Source organism: Branchiostoma lanceolatum, chromosome 4 (assembly GCF_035083965.1).
Source record: "Branchiostoma lanceolatum isolate klBraLanc5 chromosome 4, klBraLanc5.hap2, whole genome shotgun sequence".
Lineage (NCBI taxonomy): Eukaryota > Metazoa > Chordata > Leptocardii > Amphioxiformes > Branchiostomatidae > Branchiostoma > Branchiostoma lanceolatum.
Genome location: NC_089725.1, coordinates 22,363,387 through 22,378,891, shown reverse-complemented (window position 1 = coordinate 22,378,891; position 15,505 = coordinate 22,363,387). Strand labels below are relative to the sequence as shown.

At 43.1% G+C, this 15,505-nt stretch overlaps 3 protein-coding genes across 4 annotated transcripts in view; 2 read left to right on the top strand and 1 right to left on the bottom strand.

The window, feature by feature from the left end:
* Positions 1-4,889, top strand: part of LOC136433386 (cytoplasmic dynein 1 heavy chain 1-like) — a 42,212-nt gene extending 37,323 nt beyond the window's left edge. For both annotated transcript variants that reach the window (XM_066425541.1, XM_066425540.1), the window contains 11 exons: positions 42-212; positions 552-653; positions 889-1,108; positions 1,350-1,531; positions 1,649-1,717; positions 1,981-2,104; positions 2,407-2,549; positions 2,875-3,049; positions 3,383-3,479; positions 3,622-3,655; positions 3,941-4,889. In XM_066425541.1, the coding sequence (XP_066281638.1) occupies positions 42-212; positions 552-653; positions 889-1,108; positions 1,350-1,531; positions 1,649-1,717; positions 1,981-2,104; positions 2,407-2,549; positions 2,875-3,049; positions 3,383-3,479; positions 3,622-3,655; positions 3,941-4,081 (1,458 nt within the window). In that variant the 3' untranslated portion in view covers positions 4,082-4,889. The remainder of the gene's footprint in view (positions 1-41; positions 213-551; positions 654-888; positions 1,109-1,349; positions 1,532-1,648; positions 1,718-1,980; positions 2,105-2,406; positions 2,550-2,874; positions 3,050-3,382; positions 3,480-3,621; positions 3,656-3,940) is intronic.
* An 840-nt stretch (positions 4,890-5,729) lies between these two features.
* On the top strand, positions 5,730-8,051 carry LOC136431981 (retinitis pigmentosa 1-like 1 protein). Its single transcript, XM_066422990.1, has one exon. It carries the CDS (start codon positions 5,730-5,732, stop codon positions 8,049-8,051), a length of 2,322 nt encoding a protein of 773 aa, XP_066279087.1.
* Positions 8,052-9,402: 1,351 nt separating this feature from the next.
* LOC136433393 (rRNA 2'-O-methyltransferase fibrillarin-like) lies at positions 9,403-15,488 on the bottom strand. The gene is made up of 13 exons (XM_066425554.1): positions 15,375-15,488; positions 14,664-14,690; positions 14,329-14,355; positions 14,065-14,100; positions 13,661-13,696; positions 13,233-13,277; positions 12,318-12,380; positions 12,087-12,181; positions 11,635-11,805; positions 11,198-11,330; positions 10,887-10,999; positions 10,396-10,541; positions 9,403-10,094 (listed from the first exon to the last, which is right to left on the bottom strand). Exons 1-13 carry the CDS (start codon positions 15,385-15,387, stop codon positions 10,079-10,081), a joined length of 921 nt encoding a protein of 306 aa, XP_066281651.1. The 5' UTR covers positions 15,388-15,488; the 3' UTR covers positions 9,403-10,078.
* Between the last annotated feature and the right edge of the window lie 17 nt (positions 15,489-15,505).

The window sequence follows — 15,505 nt, the reverse complement described above, 5'->3', positions numbered from 1 at the left end:
ATGCCTTAAAGTTACTAAGGCTAATGTTGACTGTCCAACAGGCGCCCGGCGAGCGAGCACGGCTGTACTTCCTGCTGGCCTGGTTCCATGCTGTGGTGCAGGAGCGTCTCCGCTATGCTCCCCTGGGATGGTCCAAGTCTTACGAGTTCAATGAGTCGGACCTCCGCTGTTCCTGCGATACGCTGGACACCTGGATTGAAATGGCCGCAAAGGTGGGATTGGAACTATTCACTTTACAGCATGAATAAGAAAACAGAAAGTCAATTGTGCTTTCTTGCAATGTGTCATGACTTATTTAGGCAAAGGAAAATGGTAGCTCAGAAAACTAGTGAAGAGAAAAGGCTTCCTTTGTGTTTTGAAGTATGGTATTTAAGTCTTTGTGTCCGAGAGTTCGAACATCTATAGACAGTTGTTTCCATAGTGTTTGTATGTTGTCCATGTATGACACAGCGCCAAGAATGATACTAACATTCTTGATTGGTAGATTGGTATAAAAAAGTGCTTGTGTGCTTTGTGATGATGACTAAAAGTTTTTTCTCCTCCGCTGACAGGGCCGAGCTAACCTGCCACCAGACAAGGTGCCATGGGACGCCCTCCGTATACTGCTGTCCCAGGCTATCTATGGAGGCCGTGTGGACAATGAATTTGATCAGGTATACAACATTTGCATGTCAATGGTTGGCAATGTTAAACATATCGTCTTGCAATATGCTTGTTGGGGCAATTTTGATCTACTGTCCCATGATCAATCTGGCTATGGGCTTGTAATGTGTCTGGCTAGTACGGAGATGTGACTTGGCTGATTTTGTACATTTGTGGAGGTTGTGTACATTGAAACTAGGAGCCGTGTATCCCTCCTGATCTTGTTCTCATGTTGTTCTCCCTCAGCGCCTGTTGAACGCCTTCCTGGACAAGCTGTTCACAGCCAGCAGCTTCGAGAGAGACTTCCAGCTGGTCAGCAAGGTAGATGGAAACAAGGACATCATCATGCCTGAGGGCATCCATCGGGACCAGTTCCTGCAGTGGTCAGAGGGGCTGCCTGACATGCAAACTCCATCCTGGCTGGGACTGCCCAACAATGCTGAGAAAGTGCTGCTCACAACACAAGGTAGGGTCATTTTAGGAACAGTGTTACCTCATTTAAACTTTATGAGGAAACATGGAACATTTTTTAAAATACGTTGATGCACATAGCATGAAAGTTATGATACTTTGATCATGAAAACAAACTAACTAGATGTTTAAGCATCGAGTAATTGCTTTGCTCTAACATATCATTTTCTCTTAATGAAACTTGAAAGTCCCCCCCCCTCTGGTAGCGTCTAACCGCCAGTGTGTTAAACCTACAGGGGCGGACATGATCATCAACCTGCTGCGTATGCAGATGTTGGAGGATGATGAGGATATGATGGAGGAGGGCCGACCTCGGGCAGGCAGCAGGAAACGTGCCACCAGCAGTGGGGACGGCCGCCCGGCCTGGATGCGCACTCTGCTCATGTCTACCTCCAACTGGCTCTCCCAGATTCCTAAGGTATCTCATGTTGTTTGTGATGGAAGGACATTTATCCAGATGATATGACCATTGTTACTTCACATGTTTTAGCTACAATGTATGTAATATGCTAACTTACATCTTTGACTTTTCCAGAAACTGACAGTACTGCGTCGAACAGCAGAAAACATCAAGGACCCTCTGTTCCGATTCTTCGAACGCGAGGTAAAGACAACAGTTTGAAGTACATGTAAGGTGAAGCAAGTAAATATGGTGCAGAGATCACTGTTGGAAGATGTACACCAAGACTTTTTAGAAATTGTTGTCATTCATTTGCTTACATGCTTGCTTGATTATGTCAAGTACTGGCCTCCCACTACTCGAACCACCATAGCTTGTGTGTTAAATACTTGTCCAAAATATTGTACTAGGCACCATCCTGTAAGATTAGAAGACTGGACAATAAGAGCTGTGTTTCCCCTCTGTAGGTGAACGCCGGGTCTCGGCTGCTGAGGGAGGTACGCACCAACCTGGAGAATGTGGTTCTGGTGTGTGAAGGCAAGAAGAAGCAGACCAATGAAGACAGGGAACTTATCAGTGTGCTGGCCAAAGGTAGTGTAATTTTTTTTTCAGTTCTGGAGCCCAAATCAAATGCTGGGTGTTGTAATAAGGGAAGAAGATGACTTTGTGTTAGGTTTGATGTCCTTACCTTAGACCTTTAGAGGCACATCAGGCAGCAAGCTTTGATGTCACACATTGTGTAAACAATATGCTGTAGATTTTCTGTGTGGATCATCAGCAGAGGAAAAGTCAACATTCCAAACAATGCATTAACAGCCTGTTTTTGTAAGCTAAGAACTGAAGAGTTAGGTATGCAAACTCAGATTTGATGCACCAATCCATTTGTTCCTCAGGTATGCTGCCGCAGTCCTGGCGTCGGTACAAGGTCCCTGATGGCATGACAGTCATCCAATGGGTGATCGACTTCGGACAACGAATTAAGCAGCTGCACAAGATCTCTCAGGCTACAGCACAGGGTGGTGCCAAGGAACTTAAGGTAACTTCTTCTTCTCCAACAGGTGACATTACTGTGATAGTTTCTCATGGATGGGTTGCTATGTGTGTCCTTTAGGCTGTATCAAGTCAAGGCATGCCTAAATGCATGTTTCACATTCGCTGATGCTTTTCAGAATCCTACAGTTCTCTCCTACAGTTAAAAAGACCATATGAGATATGAACAGAGAATGAAACAAGTCGCATTCTGTTTAATCACGCAAACTGTCACAATATTTGGCAATGAGTGCAACAAGGTGTTTTGATGTGCATAGTTTGTATTGAAAAGGTGTATCAGATACAGGAAAGTTTTTTCGCTTCTCCTACAGAACCAGCACATCTGGCTGGGCGGTCTGTTTGTCCCCGAAGCCTTCATCACGGCCACCCGTCAGTACGTGTCGCAGGCCAACAGCTGGTCCCTGGAGGAGCTGGCCATGGAGGTGCACATCTCTGACGGCAGCGGCAAGGACATCCCCAGGGACGGGGGCACCTTCATGGTGACAGGTCAGTTCACAGACAACGTGTAGCATATAAGTCATCCCAGCAATAGTTAAACAAATTTAAAAATCAACCTCTCGTGTATCCTTGTAGAGCATCTTAGGGCCTTGAGATGAAAGCAGGAAATGTTGGCATTGCAGTGTAGGCAATTTTAAATTCTAGTCTAGCAGACTTACTTCTAGAAACAAGAGCAGTGACACCTAGGATGGCTTTAAGATTGTACAGCCAGGCAATAGCTGCTATTGAGTGTTATATGAGTTTTAGATGGCAAGAATGTGCCACCACTTCTGGCAAGAAGTTGCATTTGAAATAAGAATGTTTCTTTTCCGTGTTGTCCAGGCTTGAAACTACAGGGAGCCATCTGTAAGCAGAACACCCTGCAGCTGAGTAAGACCATCTCTACTGAGCTGCCCATCACCTGCCTCCGCTGGATCAGGTACAGACAGAGCCATAGACGTGCTGTTGGAGTCTGATTGTTAAACCCGTGATTTGATGATGAGGATGTTATGTGTGGACATTTCAACATCTCTAGTCTTGCCAACTTTCTCTTCTAACCTTTATTTTGTTTTCTTCCTCAGGGCCCAAGGAGATGTCCAAAAGTCACCATCAATGGCAAGTGTAATTTTTTCCTTTTACATGTAACTTAAACCCTTTAATCCATAATGTTGATTGATGAAATAATTTGTATAACTAATAAGTGCTATTCTGTCATTTCTTTTTAACACTCTCTTTTGTAGTAGTAATAAGGTGTGAACCCCTGATTCGGGCCTCAGTGCAAAACGTTTCATGTCAGCTAAGATAGCCAACAGAAAAACCTGCATAAAGTATGGTAATTTTAATACTAATATTGTCATTGTTTTTATTATGTCTGACTGACCCTGTTCCCCCCACCCACAGGTGACCCTGCCGGTGTACCTGAACCAGACCCGAGCCGACCTGCTGTTCACCGTGGACCTCCAGACCGCAGGCAGCCGTTCTGGGGCCAACCACGGCTTCTACGAGCACGGTGTGGCCTTGCTGACTGCAGAGTGGATATAGACAACAACTGTCACATCAACAAGCACAGCCTCACTGTGGCTATATGTTGATGACTGTATCTTGTCAGAATGGTTGTTTTGAGGAAAACAACATTCTGTGATCAGATAAGTGATAGAAGTGTAGTTTGATGTTTGATCGACCAAATACTATGGATAGCTTACAGCTTAGAGTGCAAAGATTGCAAGTAGAATGAGATTAGAAGGGAGAGTATGTGTATGCCAATGATGAAGGTTAGAGAGGAAGAGTAAAGGATCAAGGGTAAAGGAGTGAGTTTACACGACAGAGGCTTCAGTCAGATGTTGAAGTCAGATATGATGTTTAAGAAATCAGGACAGTGAGAGATATTGTGTTAATTCAAAGTGTTGGAAAGATGAAGGGTGCAGAAAAGACTGTGAGAGAGTGGTTTACTTCACAAGAAATGATGTACTTGGAGAGGAGTATGGAGAAGAAGGAAAGAAGTGGGTTGTGGCATGTCACATACTTTGCTTTATCATGCAGAAACTGCCTTGTGGTTTCATTTTTTCTGGAAAATATTTAGCAAAACTCTATGATGTTGTGATCTAGAAAATTGGCAAACTTGAGACCAACAAGAATAGAAGATATCGATACTATATAATAGAGGATATACCAGTGGTAATGATTATAGTCAAATTAAGAGCACTGACAAGGTTGGGGTGCAAACCATTGATCAAATCTACATTGCCTTATGAATTGATTGGTGTGTTTCAGAAATATATTCGTGGTATTAGAGTCTATTAACAACATTAAATTCAATGGTGAATAAAGGTGTGTGGTTATATAACAGGAATGTTGTCTTGTGTATTTATTATTATGAAAGTAAGACTTTGTTCCATTGCACAGCATTACCAGCACCTATGACATTACACCACACAACCCTCTGCACAACAGAAGAATGCATTCAATGGTGGGCCTGTGGATCCCCAACACGTGGAAAGGTTGTTATTTTTGGCATGAGCCATGCCAGTTTGTCATCCCCAAGGACTTAATGTTAGGCAATGAAAAGAACCAAAGACTTTACTAACTGACGTGTGCATTCCTATATCTGGGTAGACAACGCTCTGCTGTGTAAATATAGGTTGTAATGTTGTTTACCAACTGATCAGCTCTTCTGATAGCAAACACTGTAAATTTTCGACGGCTATGAGTATGAATTCAAGCTGTATAATTGGTGCAGGAAAATCAAACGGAATTTTTGCTCTAGTACCGCTGACTGCATGTTCTGTAGCATTAGGCCCATTTCACTTGACAAACACATGTACATTGTATTCTAAGAATAACTTATAAGCTAAATCATGGAAGGTTGAAGTAACAATCTGTCGCCCTGGTTGCACTCTTTGTCTATACAAACAGTTCAATACCGTCGGTCACAGTCCACTGTCAACGTTAACAGTTTGTGTCCTGTGTCGTGCTAAAGGTTAAAGTTCTGTCTCCCGATCGATTATGCAATAGCTTCCAGGCTCATCGGACCGTGATACCCCAATCTGTGATCGGGACAAGTGGTTCTGGTCCGCAGTCATGAGTGTTGCAGCTTTATAGAATCGACTGCGCCTCACTTGTTTTGCGCTATTGTTGGCTGAACAAACAGACGCCGTTCACACGGATCTAGGGTCAATAGGAAGAGACAGAAATGGGTCAGCCTGAACAATCCGCCGGTGCGTCAGGACAGACACGTGAAAAGAAGTCCAGAAGAAGTCGGAAAAAGGGACAAAAGCCAGGAGAAAAGGCGAGCGAAAAACAGGTTAGTCATCCTGAAAATGACCGGGGCGAGGGCGCAGCAGCAGCCGGTACCAATGCTACAAAAGGCCGACGCAAGAAGGACAAAGCTGGTGCCACACAGGCTGGACAGCAATTAAACGCAGGTAAAAGTGCTGAAGCCCCGCCCCAGGACGGTGGTCCACAGACGTTTGACGGACCGGGACGTTTAGGAGAAGAGCGTAACGGTACAGACCACGGGGGGTCAACGGGACCTGCTCCGCGCGGAGAGGCTGCACCTGACCAGGGGGCGGGACCCGCACCGGCCGCTGAAGGAGACTCGGAACAGCATGAAAAGGTGGGGCTCGACCAGAAACGGCGGAGAAATAAGAAGAGTAAGGAGTCTAAGCTTCTTGTCTATCGTCGGTTAGGGGAATACATGCCTGAAGAGGACGAAAAGAAGTTGGATGAGGTCCTTACGAAAAAAGGAATAACGGAAATCGACGATAAATCTAAAATGGCTGCCGAGGTGGACGGACGAGGTGACGTGGCCGACGCGGTTCAAAGTCCAGCGGCTCCGCCGACAGGTGCCTTGGCAACCGGCGGTGACAGCGAAGGGGAGGGGGAGGACACGTATTACAGCATTTTGGCGCAAATACAGGAAACGGTTGATCAGGCGGCAGAAACCCTGTCCGATCCTACGGCTGAGGGTGAAGTTCAAGTTGAAGTTGAAGACTCGCCCTCCTCCTTTGAGGACATTCTAAAATTTGCTGCAGCGATGGAAAGTGCCGACGCTACTACAACCCAGGATGAAAGTCCGCCATCAACACCTGCCACCACGGACGCAGACGGCCCTCCGCAAGTACAGGACATTCCTGAAGTGCCGACCAGCCGTATCACGACCACTGGAACCGGGGAAGTCAGCTCAAGTAGCAGCTCCCACCCCAAAGATAGAATAGATGTTGACACGGCAATTTCACATGTTGCAGAGAAAGAGCCAAAGGTCCCTAACGCTGGGGAGGATATGGAAGACGACGCCAAGGTGCAAGACGCCGAAACACTGGAGGATATGAGTTCAGACAGAGGGGACAATTCTCCACAGACTGAAGTCAATGCCAACGACACAGGAGTAACTGAGAACGAGCCAAAATCAACAGAGGAGCTACATTCAGCTGGGTCAAGTGCTGGCATGGAAGAAAGCTGTGAAGAGAGTAACATACCAGCGCCACCCGAATCTTTTACCAGCGAGGTAAAAGAAATCAATACTGTTGAGGTAACACCCGAACAGGACACAAGTGAGGACGAGCCACTTCCAGTTCCAAGTGCCGAAGATCCCGGCAAAGAGGAAGACGGCGAAGTGGGCGAGACCACACATACTGAAACGACAACTCCCGCCGTAGAAGTCCCCCCTGTCATCTCAACAGCTGAGGTAGAGCCTTACCCAGTCACTCCAGCTAAGTCAGAAGATGACACGACTGAGGCAGTTAACGAGGAGGATCTGCTTTTGAACGCCGAAGAAGGGGAAGCTATCGCCATCAACCTGCCGAGGCATCTGTCAGAAGAGGTACAGGATACGGCTACTGAGTCTGACATGGGAAACAAATCAGCAAAACAAATGCCTGATGACGAACAACCTGCTAGTAAACAAGAGGCAGTGGATGATGCGACGGGGGTGTTTGACGATGATGTCGCGGACATCTCTACAATGTCACCCGATAATCAGTCAAATTTGCCAAGCGATGTACCAGCAAACCCAACACAAACCTCCGAGGATGAGATAGAAGTAGAAGTGACAGTTTCAAACGAAACGCCGGACACTCAGGAGAATGCGGAAGAAGAAGATCCAATCGAAGCCCCCAACTACACCCCTCCTCCGCCGACAGATTCAGCGGACCCCGCCGTCCCGGTGGAAGAGAAGAGCGCCCAGCCGAAACAAAAAACGGCAATCGTTATCGGGAAAGTGTCAACTCTTCCGGATGATATACCGTACATTGACGACGTCGATGAGCCAAATGAGGAATCTGACACCGAAGCACACGCTGACGAAACCACTCCTCTCAACATTGAAGTCCAGACGGCTCCTCTCCAAGTTCCTAAGGTCGCTGAAGAAGAAGCTCTGATCGAGACAACCGAGCCGACACGAGAAGATGAACCCTCCACGACCCCAGAGGAGAAACCAAAGAAGAAGAAGAAACGATCCAAGTTTTTCTCCTGCATGTTTCCATGCGTACAGCCTCATAAAGAGAAGAATCACTAGCTTCCTTATTATGCAGGAGTTGCGAAAACGGTGGATTCATAAGGCATGTTAGGTCAGACTTTCTAAGAGATTTGTAGCTGCACGTGCATCTGCCATGATCCATGAGAAATTATTAGTGAGGATTGTCTAATAACTGCTTGGACAGAAATGATGCAGACACGACTTGTAGTATGAGTAGAACAGTAATGAACGGTAGAAGCCATCGCTCATGTGACTCTCTGCAATAAGAGCAGGTGTAAATAATCTGTCATGACAGGTATGATTAATTTGCACAATAACACCATACTGTGGTGTACCACAAGTTGTTTTTCTGGTTCACGATTCTTACTGATTTTAGAGAACACTATGAACTAGAAATGGCTGTAATAGATATTGTATGGTGTGAATTAATATTCTGTAATCACAGCTATGATTTCATGTTGCTTACCCATCCAGATGTTCCCAGTCATCTGTGTTAGATTCCTGCAATTCATAGGTAATGACTTCTACAAGCCAGACTGCCATATAATTGAACATATTGGAAACTGTGTCCTACCCCTGTAGCTTTAAGTGTGGAAATAAATTTTTAATTCTGACAAGGTCTTTGGTATTGAAACTACTGTAATGTAATCTCTTTCACTAAGCTCATGGGATTCGTTGTCAGTAAATGTGCTTAATTTAAATCAGGCACAGGGCAGATGGTTTAAGCATTGCACTGGGGAATCACAGATTGAGTATTTCAAGTTCCTGTACCTCATGAATCCCTTTAGATGAGGCCATAAGCACTGGAAAGATAACACCCCTTTTTTTACCCCCAAAGACCAGTAATAGACCAAGTTATCAATGTTGTAAGTTTAATGTAGAATGTATCCTACACTATATCAGCTTTATGTTAGCTTGTTAAAACAAGCCTGCCCTCGGCCTTGTCAAGTGGCACCTGCATTAGCAGGTCTGTGCTCAGTTCAGGTCATAGGGAAAACATCCCAGAACAACGTATTTTTGATACTAGTAGTAGACAGTGGCCGATTGTCCACATTGGCTTTCCTTTTTTTTAAATCTCAAATTAGTTCAATGTGTTGGTCAGCACATGCAGAATCATCAATCAGTAGAGTTGATTCTGACATGTGCAGAGAGACATTTTAAAAAGAAATTAACAAGCTGCTTTTCATAAGTCCCATAGCTTGTGTTTATATTTCAATTGAGTGAGAACATTGGTGGGGACGTGGTTTTCAATCATAGCTCTCTGCAGCACATAGACATTCACAGGGTCATCATACCCCCCCCCCCCCTCCACACACACACAAAATGCCAACATTGCAGTCCTTCCCGACACATGTAAACATTAGTGATGAAAGACACACAAGACTTTGACTCTTTGTCGCAGTTAATGTTTTTATTAGCATGGTTTTCATCACCTTACATTGGAAAATGGTAGTACTGGTATATGTTAGTCTGGAAGTGGAAGTACATCTTTTTGTGCACATATCTGTATAGCTCTGGACAACTTAAGTGTTCAAAAAAATTTCTTCCATATCAATTTGGCCATAAATACAAACATTTAGGTAGATCACTTCTACCTGACCCACAAACTTAGTAGAAATCACCTCTACAACTAAAACATTCTTTTCATCATGTGAGTCTGTTTCTTTAACCACCAGGAAGGCAGTTTAAAGTCTATAAACTACAACAAATCAATATTTGATTAGCAGACATTCCATAAGCTACCTTCTATTGGCACAAATTGTAGCAATAAAAAAGGAAAATTCTGAACAAGGAAATCCAAACTTATCTAATACAAGCCTGTAAGTCTTGTAGATAATACCCAGACCGTACTACAGGTTCCATAAAAGATATATCCTTACCATAACTAAGAGACCTGATTTACAAGATGACTGGCAAGTGAAATTATATCTTAGCCAGTCTTGTCCACTTCTCCTATCAATGATACCAGAGTCCTCATGTAACACTGGGGAAACAGTAGATCTATACTGTGTTTAACTAAATCCATAAAAACAGAAGACAATAACAAATATGTCTGAATCCTGGACTCACTTCTTCGAGGGTCTGCAAAAAAAGAAGACATCAAAATTACAACATAGTTCAAATATTGAGTCCGGTGCAATGGCCTAGTCGGTGTTCGCCTTGCACATGGTAGGTCGTGAGTTCAATGCCTGGCCGAATCATACCAAAGGCTTTAAAAATGGCACATACTGCCTTCTCTGCTTAGCACTGACAGTTAAACACACACCACTATCAGTGGACTTGCCCCCTGATGCCGCCCCATGCACCATCTGGTATCTTGTGGGTATTTGAAAACGAAGACTATTGGTGCTACGTCTGTCTATTAAGACCAAGTGACACTGACCTGTACACTCCTACCACAACTGCATGGTCCCTCTCGTATGGTTCCAATGTCAGCTGTTCTTTTGGGTGCATCTTCTCTGACTTCATCTTCTTAACTTCACCTGCAAACACAGCCTCTGCTGATGCTGTGGAGTCAATACAGTTGGCCTGAAAACAGAACGATACATGACAGTTAGAAAACAAAATATGTCACCACTCCGGTGTATGTGAGCTAAGGAACATCAAAATGTGCCCTTGCTGCAATGACACTAAAAGACAACAGTTGTATTTCAAACCAATCCATATTCTTCTGCACTTACAATATCCTTAATCCAATACAATATCCTTATCCTTAACAAAAATTACAATAGCCTTAATGAACACAATAATTAATCAAGATCTAGCTCATAGTTCTTTATAACAGATATCAGTACATTTCTTTAAATGGGTACATACTACACATAGTCAAAGTGCATCACTGGCTTAATCTGTATTCCAATGTGATAATCTCACCTTGATAGAGATGACAAAATGACCATCATTCTTCAGGAAGTTATGGGCGTTGATTGCTACTATCCTGGTCTGGTCTGGCTGGGCAACATCTGCAAAGATTGTGTCCACCATACCTGTGCACCAAATACACAGACATTTATCAACAACTTGTATCTCATTGTAAAGGGTAACAAACAAACAAACACATACATACAACATGTATAGATACCACCAAACAATACACAAGAGTAATCACTAAAAGATGCACAAAGCACCAGTGCAATACTGAATGTGCAGGTGGAATGCTTATAAAGATTTTCGCCAAATCTTACCGACTAACATCCTGTACTTGTGAGGGTGTCTGGCATCTTCTATGATTGGAATGATGTTGGTTCTCTTCTTGGCCACGTTGAGGAGATCTCGGCCTGACCTGTGGGAGAACTCTACAGCATACACCAGCCCTTCCTGTAACAGACATGGAGAACTTCAGCATTGGTCACATGTCTAGGGTGTTCCTTTGTATCATCTGAAGTTCTGAACTAACCCCAGCCCCCCCCCCCCCCCCCCCCATCAAAAAGTATGCCTCTGAATAGTGTCCTGGGTGCCATCCTAACAAGTTTTCTGCAACCCCATGCTCTCTGGTTACCAACTGTTGATAAGAGGGAGTGTATGGGAGTCGCAGAAAACTCACTAGGATGGCACCCAGGCTATTTGAAAAGCTGCCAATGGAGAAATAATCAGTGATACCTGGCTAGTTGTTGTTACTTACCGGCCCCACCAGGTCGGACACGTGTGAGACAGTGGTGCCTGAGGCAGCCCCCAGGTACAGGACCTTGGTGCCAGGAAACATGTGGATCTGGTCAATCCCACCTAGGATGGCTGCAGCCAACTTTGAACGGAACGGGTTCCACACACGGTACTCCAACTTGTTCTCCCCCTCCTGAAACAACATCAAGAAACAGCTATGAGGGAGATGTGACTACAAATAGCTTATAAAGCACGGCAAAATTTCATTTTTGTACTGAGTTTCAACAACAGCCAAAGTAGATCTGAATATATTAATCTCTTTGGGCTCAGATTTCCAGATTTTTTGGTGCATTCCTACATTTTGTTAAAGTTTTCGCCACCCTCTTCCTTCAGAACAAATAGTTGTCTGCATAGCTTCACTCTTAGAAACTGAGCTCTTCACTTCGTCATCTGATGAAGTATTCCATACACTACCTCCACTGTTATCCTCTTCTCTCCATACACGGACTCTCCAACCACCATGTTCTTGGTGACAAGGGCATCCTCCTTCCCTCGTGAAATGAACACCCCTGTAAAGCACAGCAAAGCACAACTGGTTAATAACAATGCCAACATGAAGTTAGTGTAATGAAAAAAAAAGTTAGACAGACTGACATCTTCAATATTTTACCATGCTGACAATCCTTTACCATGAATTGTACATACCTGCATGCCTGTGAGGTTCGACAACCACCTTTCTTCCTGCACCAAAGCCACCCCTGCCACCACCTGGAGAGATACAGACATGTTTGATTAAGTGGTGGTAACTGGTTCAGAACAAGTCATAATGTAGCATTGGAGTGGGATGTATAATGGCTTTTTTGTGGGTGACAAGAATATGACCCACAATGATAGCCTCCTGTGTAGCAGTGTTCAGCTACAAAACCTTCCTCGGCATTGCTCAGCTCTCAAACATTTTTCATTTGCATATTTGACTAAATGTATGGTATACAAGAAATTGGCTCTACTGTAGCTGAAAACAGATAACTACATTGGACAAACAGCATCAATTTAGTAATGTCAATTGTATATCTAAGACTAAGAGTATGATTCCTACTAACCCATATGATGTGCAATCACACATCCAATCCTTTGAAAGACAGCTACAAGGTAGAGCAAAGTAATTTTTCATATAGTGGTGGCTTAAAAAAATTCTTCTTCACAGTTTGGTACACTTTTTTTGTGCGTATTAGCATCAGCCAATGACTTTTAAAATAATCAGGCAAACAGAACTGTAGTCACCATGCCACACATATCATATTTGTAATAACTATGCAGTATGCACTGTCATGCATAGACTTGCATATACATATAGGCAGTCAAAGTAGATATTAAAAGCAGGTATTTTTCTTCTTCTTTGTTTGATCCCAAGGGTGCGATATCTTGACTGAAAGCTATCGCGCAGTGCATTAGTATGATTCATATAGATAGCTTCATATGAGAATCATTTCTGTTCCTCTAGCCTTTTGAAGGTATTCAAGACTCCACAAACAGACACTGGCTGAGCAAGCCAGGGATTACAGTTGGAAGTGATTCAATGGTGTTCTTCAAAGACAACGTGAGGGATGCAGACATATTTACCTCTGCCACCACGGCCTCCGCCACGACCACGGCCTCTAAAGCCACCTGCAAACACATTCCACAAAATGGTCACATTCAAGTCATCCACCACCTATGCAGGTTTTCTATCAATACTAAAACACACTAGGCAGACTTCCTCAAACTCTCTGGATAGGAAAGACTGTGTATTTCATATACATCTTCTTATATGTACAAATATGTCTGCTAATGTCGGAAACATTGGAGTCAACTATGACTGTCAGTAGTACTCAATAAGCACCATCATTTCTACCATTAATAGGTTGCAAAACAGGTTACATTATCTACATGTAATATATCATGAACAGATAACATAACTTGGAAAATACAGGTAAAACAAGGACAATTTGTGTATGTAACTTGCTTCTAAATTGTTTGCGTCTTATCCTACATGTACATTAGATATTTACCTCTACCTCCACGGTCACCGAATCCTCCTCTTCCACCTACAACACAAAAAAGGCAGTGTGAGAATTGATCTAGATAGATGAACATCATAATCATAATTTCGGGCTGCTTGCCTGAACAAAGTCTACTCTTTCATTCCTGAAGTTCCTGTGTACCGTTATGTTTTTTTTTAAACAAAAGTACGTTCAGGAATTTTTAGCTCTAAAAATCCATACGATAAACTGAAAATACAATGAAACACATGAAAGCCAATACAATATATAATATTACCACATGCCAGAAGTAGATTGTACATCAACGCTTAAATTGATATTCTAATACAAACATTAACCATCAACTTCACAGATGAAGCTGTCTTAAGTTCCATACAAACCAGCGTCTTTTCATATAAAGCAGTTGAACTGACCTCTGAAACCACCACCACCACCACGTGGTGAAAATCCTGGAATCAAACAAAAGGGTAGGTTCAACACTGACAGAGAAAGCGAAATTTGCTTTCACACACTATACAATATATCCATGACGATAATATCAAGTGAAGAGCAAGAAGACTTGTGGCAAGTGTGTGTTGGTATTTCTTTAATTCAAAATTACACTGTTGAGTCCGACTCATGGTGTATTGCTATTAGATCTTAAAATATTGCAAATATTGGAATTGCTAAACACATACCTCTGCCGCCCCCACGTGGTGAGAAACCTAATGGAGAAGAATAGCAGAAGATAAAACAATGGCTACAAACTAATAGACTATTCAAGGAGAATAGTATAGCTGCAAGACACAAGGAACTTCTTCCAAAGCTGTTTAACAGCACACCAGAACAGATTTGTTATGTCATCCTTAATAAATCCTATTTGAATTTTGCAGACAATTTCGTAAACGTATAGTATACGTTTACGAAATTGTCTGCAAAATTCAAATCAAGCTCAGCTCTGGACTGGAGTGATATTCTCTATCTGATGGCGATGATGATCTATTTCTATGAATAAAATAAAATGCACTCTCACCTCTGCCACCTCCACGCGGTGAGAAACCTATGAGCGAAAAACAACAGTAGATGTCAACAAGAGGACTTACCCAAGTTACTGCCGTAATACTAGTAGTAGTATCACTGTGCTATAATTTCTTTGATATAAACTAAAGATTGCTGACGGTGCAGCACTAATTTCTTATCATAATTTAGGAATCTGGAACTAGTGGAAGAAATGGACTGAAGTTCAAACTGGAGGTCAATCAGAGGGTTCTGTGTGCCGTGCATCTAAATCAAACTCACGGTGAAATCGAAAAAGCCGTTTTAATATGTGGGACCAAAGAATAGAAAATTACCTCCTTGGTGGGACAAGATTTTAAAGTTCTAATTTTGACATGAAAAACTTTATCCTGTTTAGCTAGGTCTTGTAAAGATGAAGTAATAAAGAAGTACCAGATGGGACTAATTAGAACTAATCAGAAATGTCAGAATAGCTATTCGTAATTGGATTGATAATTCTTCAGTATAGGTTTTGATGAAAGTTTTTCGCCACCAGTGGTGTTTGGCTTTCTCTGCGGCGTGGTACGCGCACGTGTTTGAGGCGCCCCCCTCCCACCATGCTGTGGTCATATACCCTACTATCGCATGCTTTATCCCTCCCCAATCAAAGCATCTTACTCCGCGACCAAGCATAGAAATCAATATGCGTTAACAACACTCCCAAGACTTCATAAAATGGAAAATGTACCTGGTCTTCCCATGGTTTTGTTCTCGGTATATGTCTCGAACTGAACTAAACTTCGCAGCCAGCGGGTCAGCCAAACAAGCTAATTACGCATGCGTAATAATACTCATTTCATGCAGCTTTTTTTTGGTTAA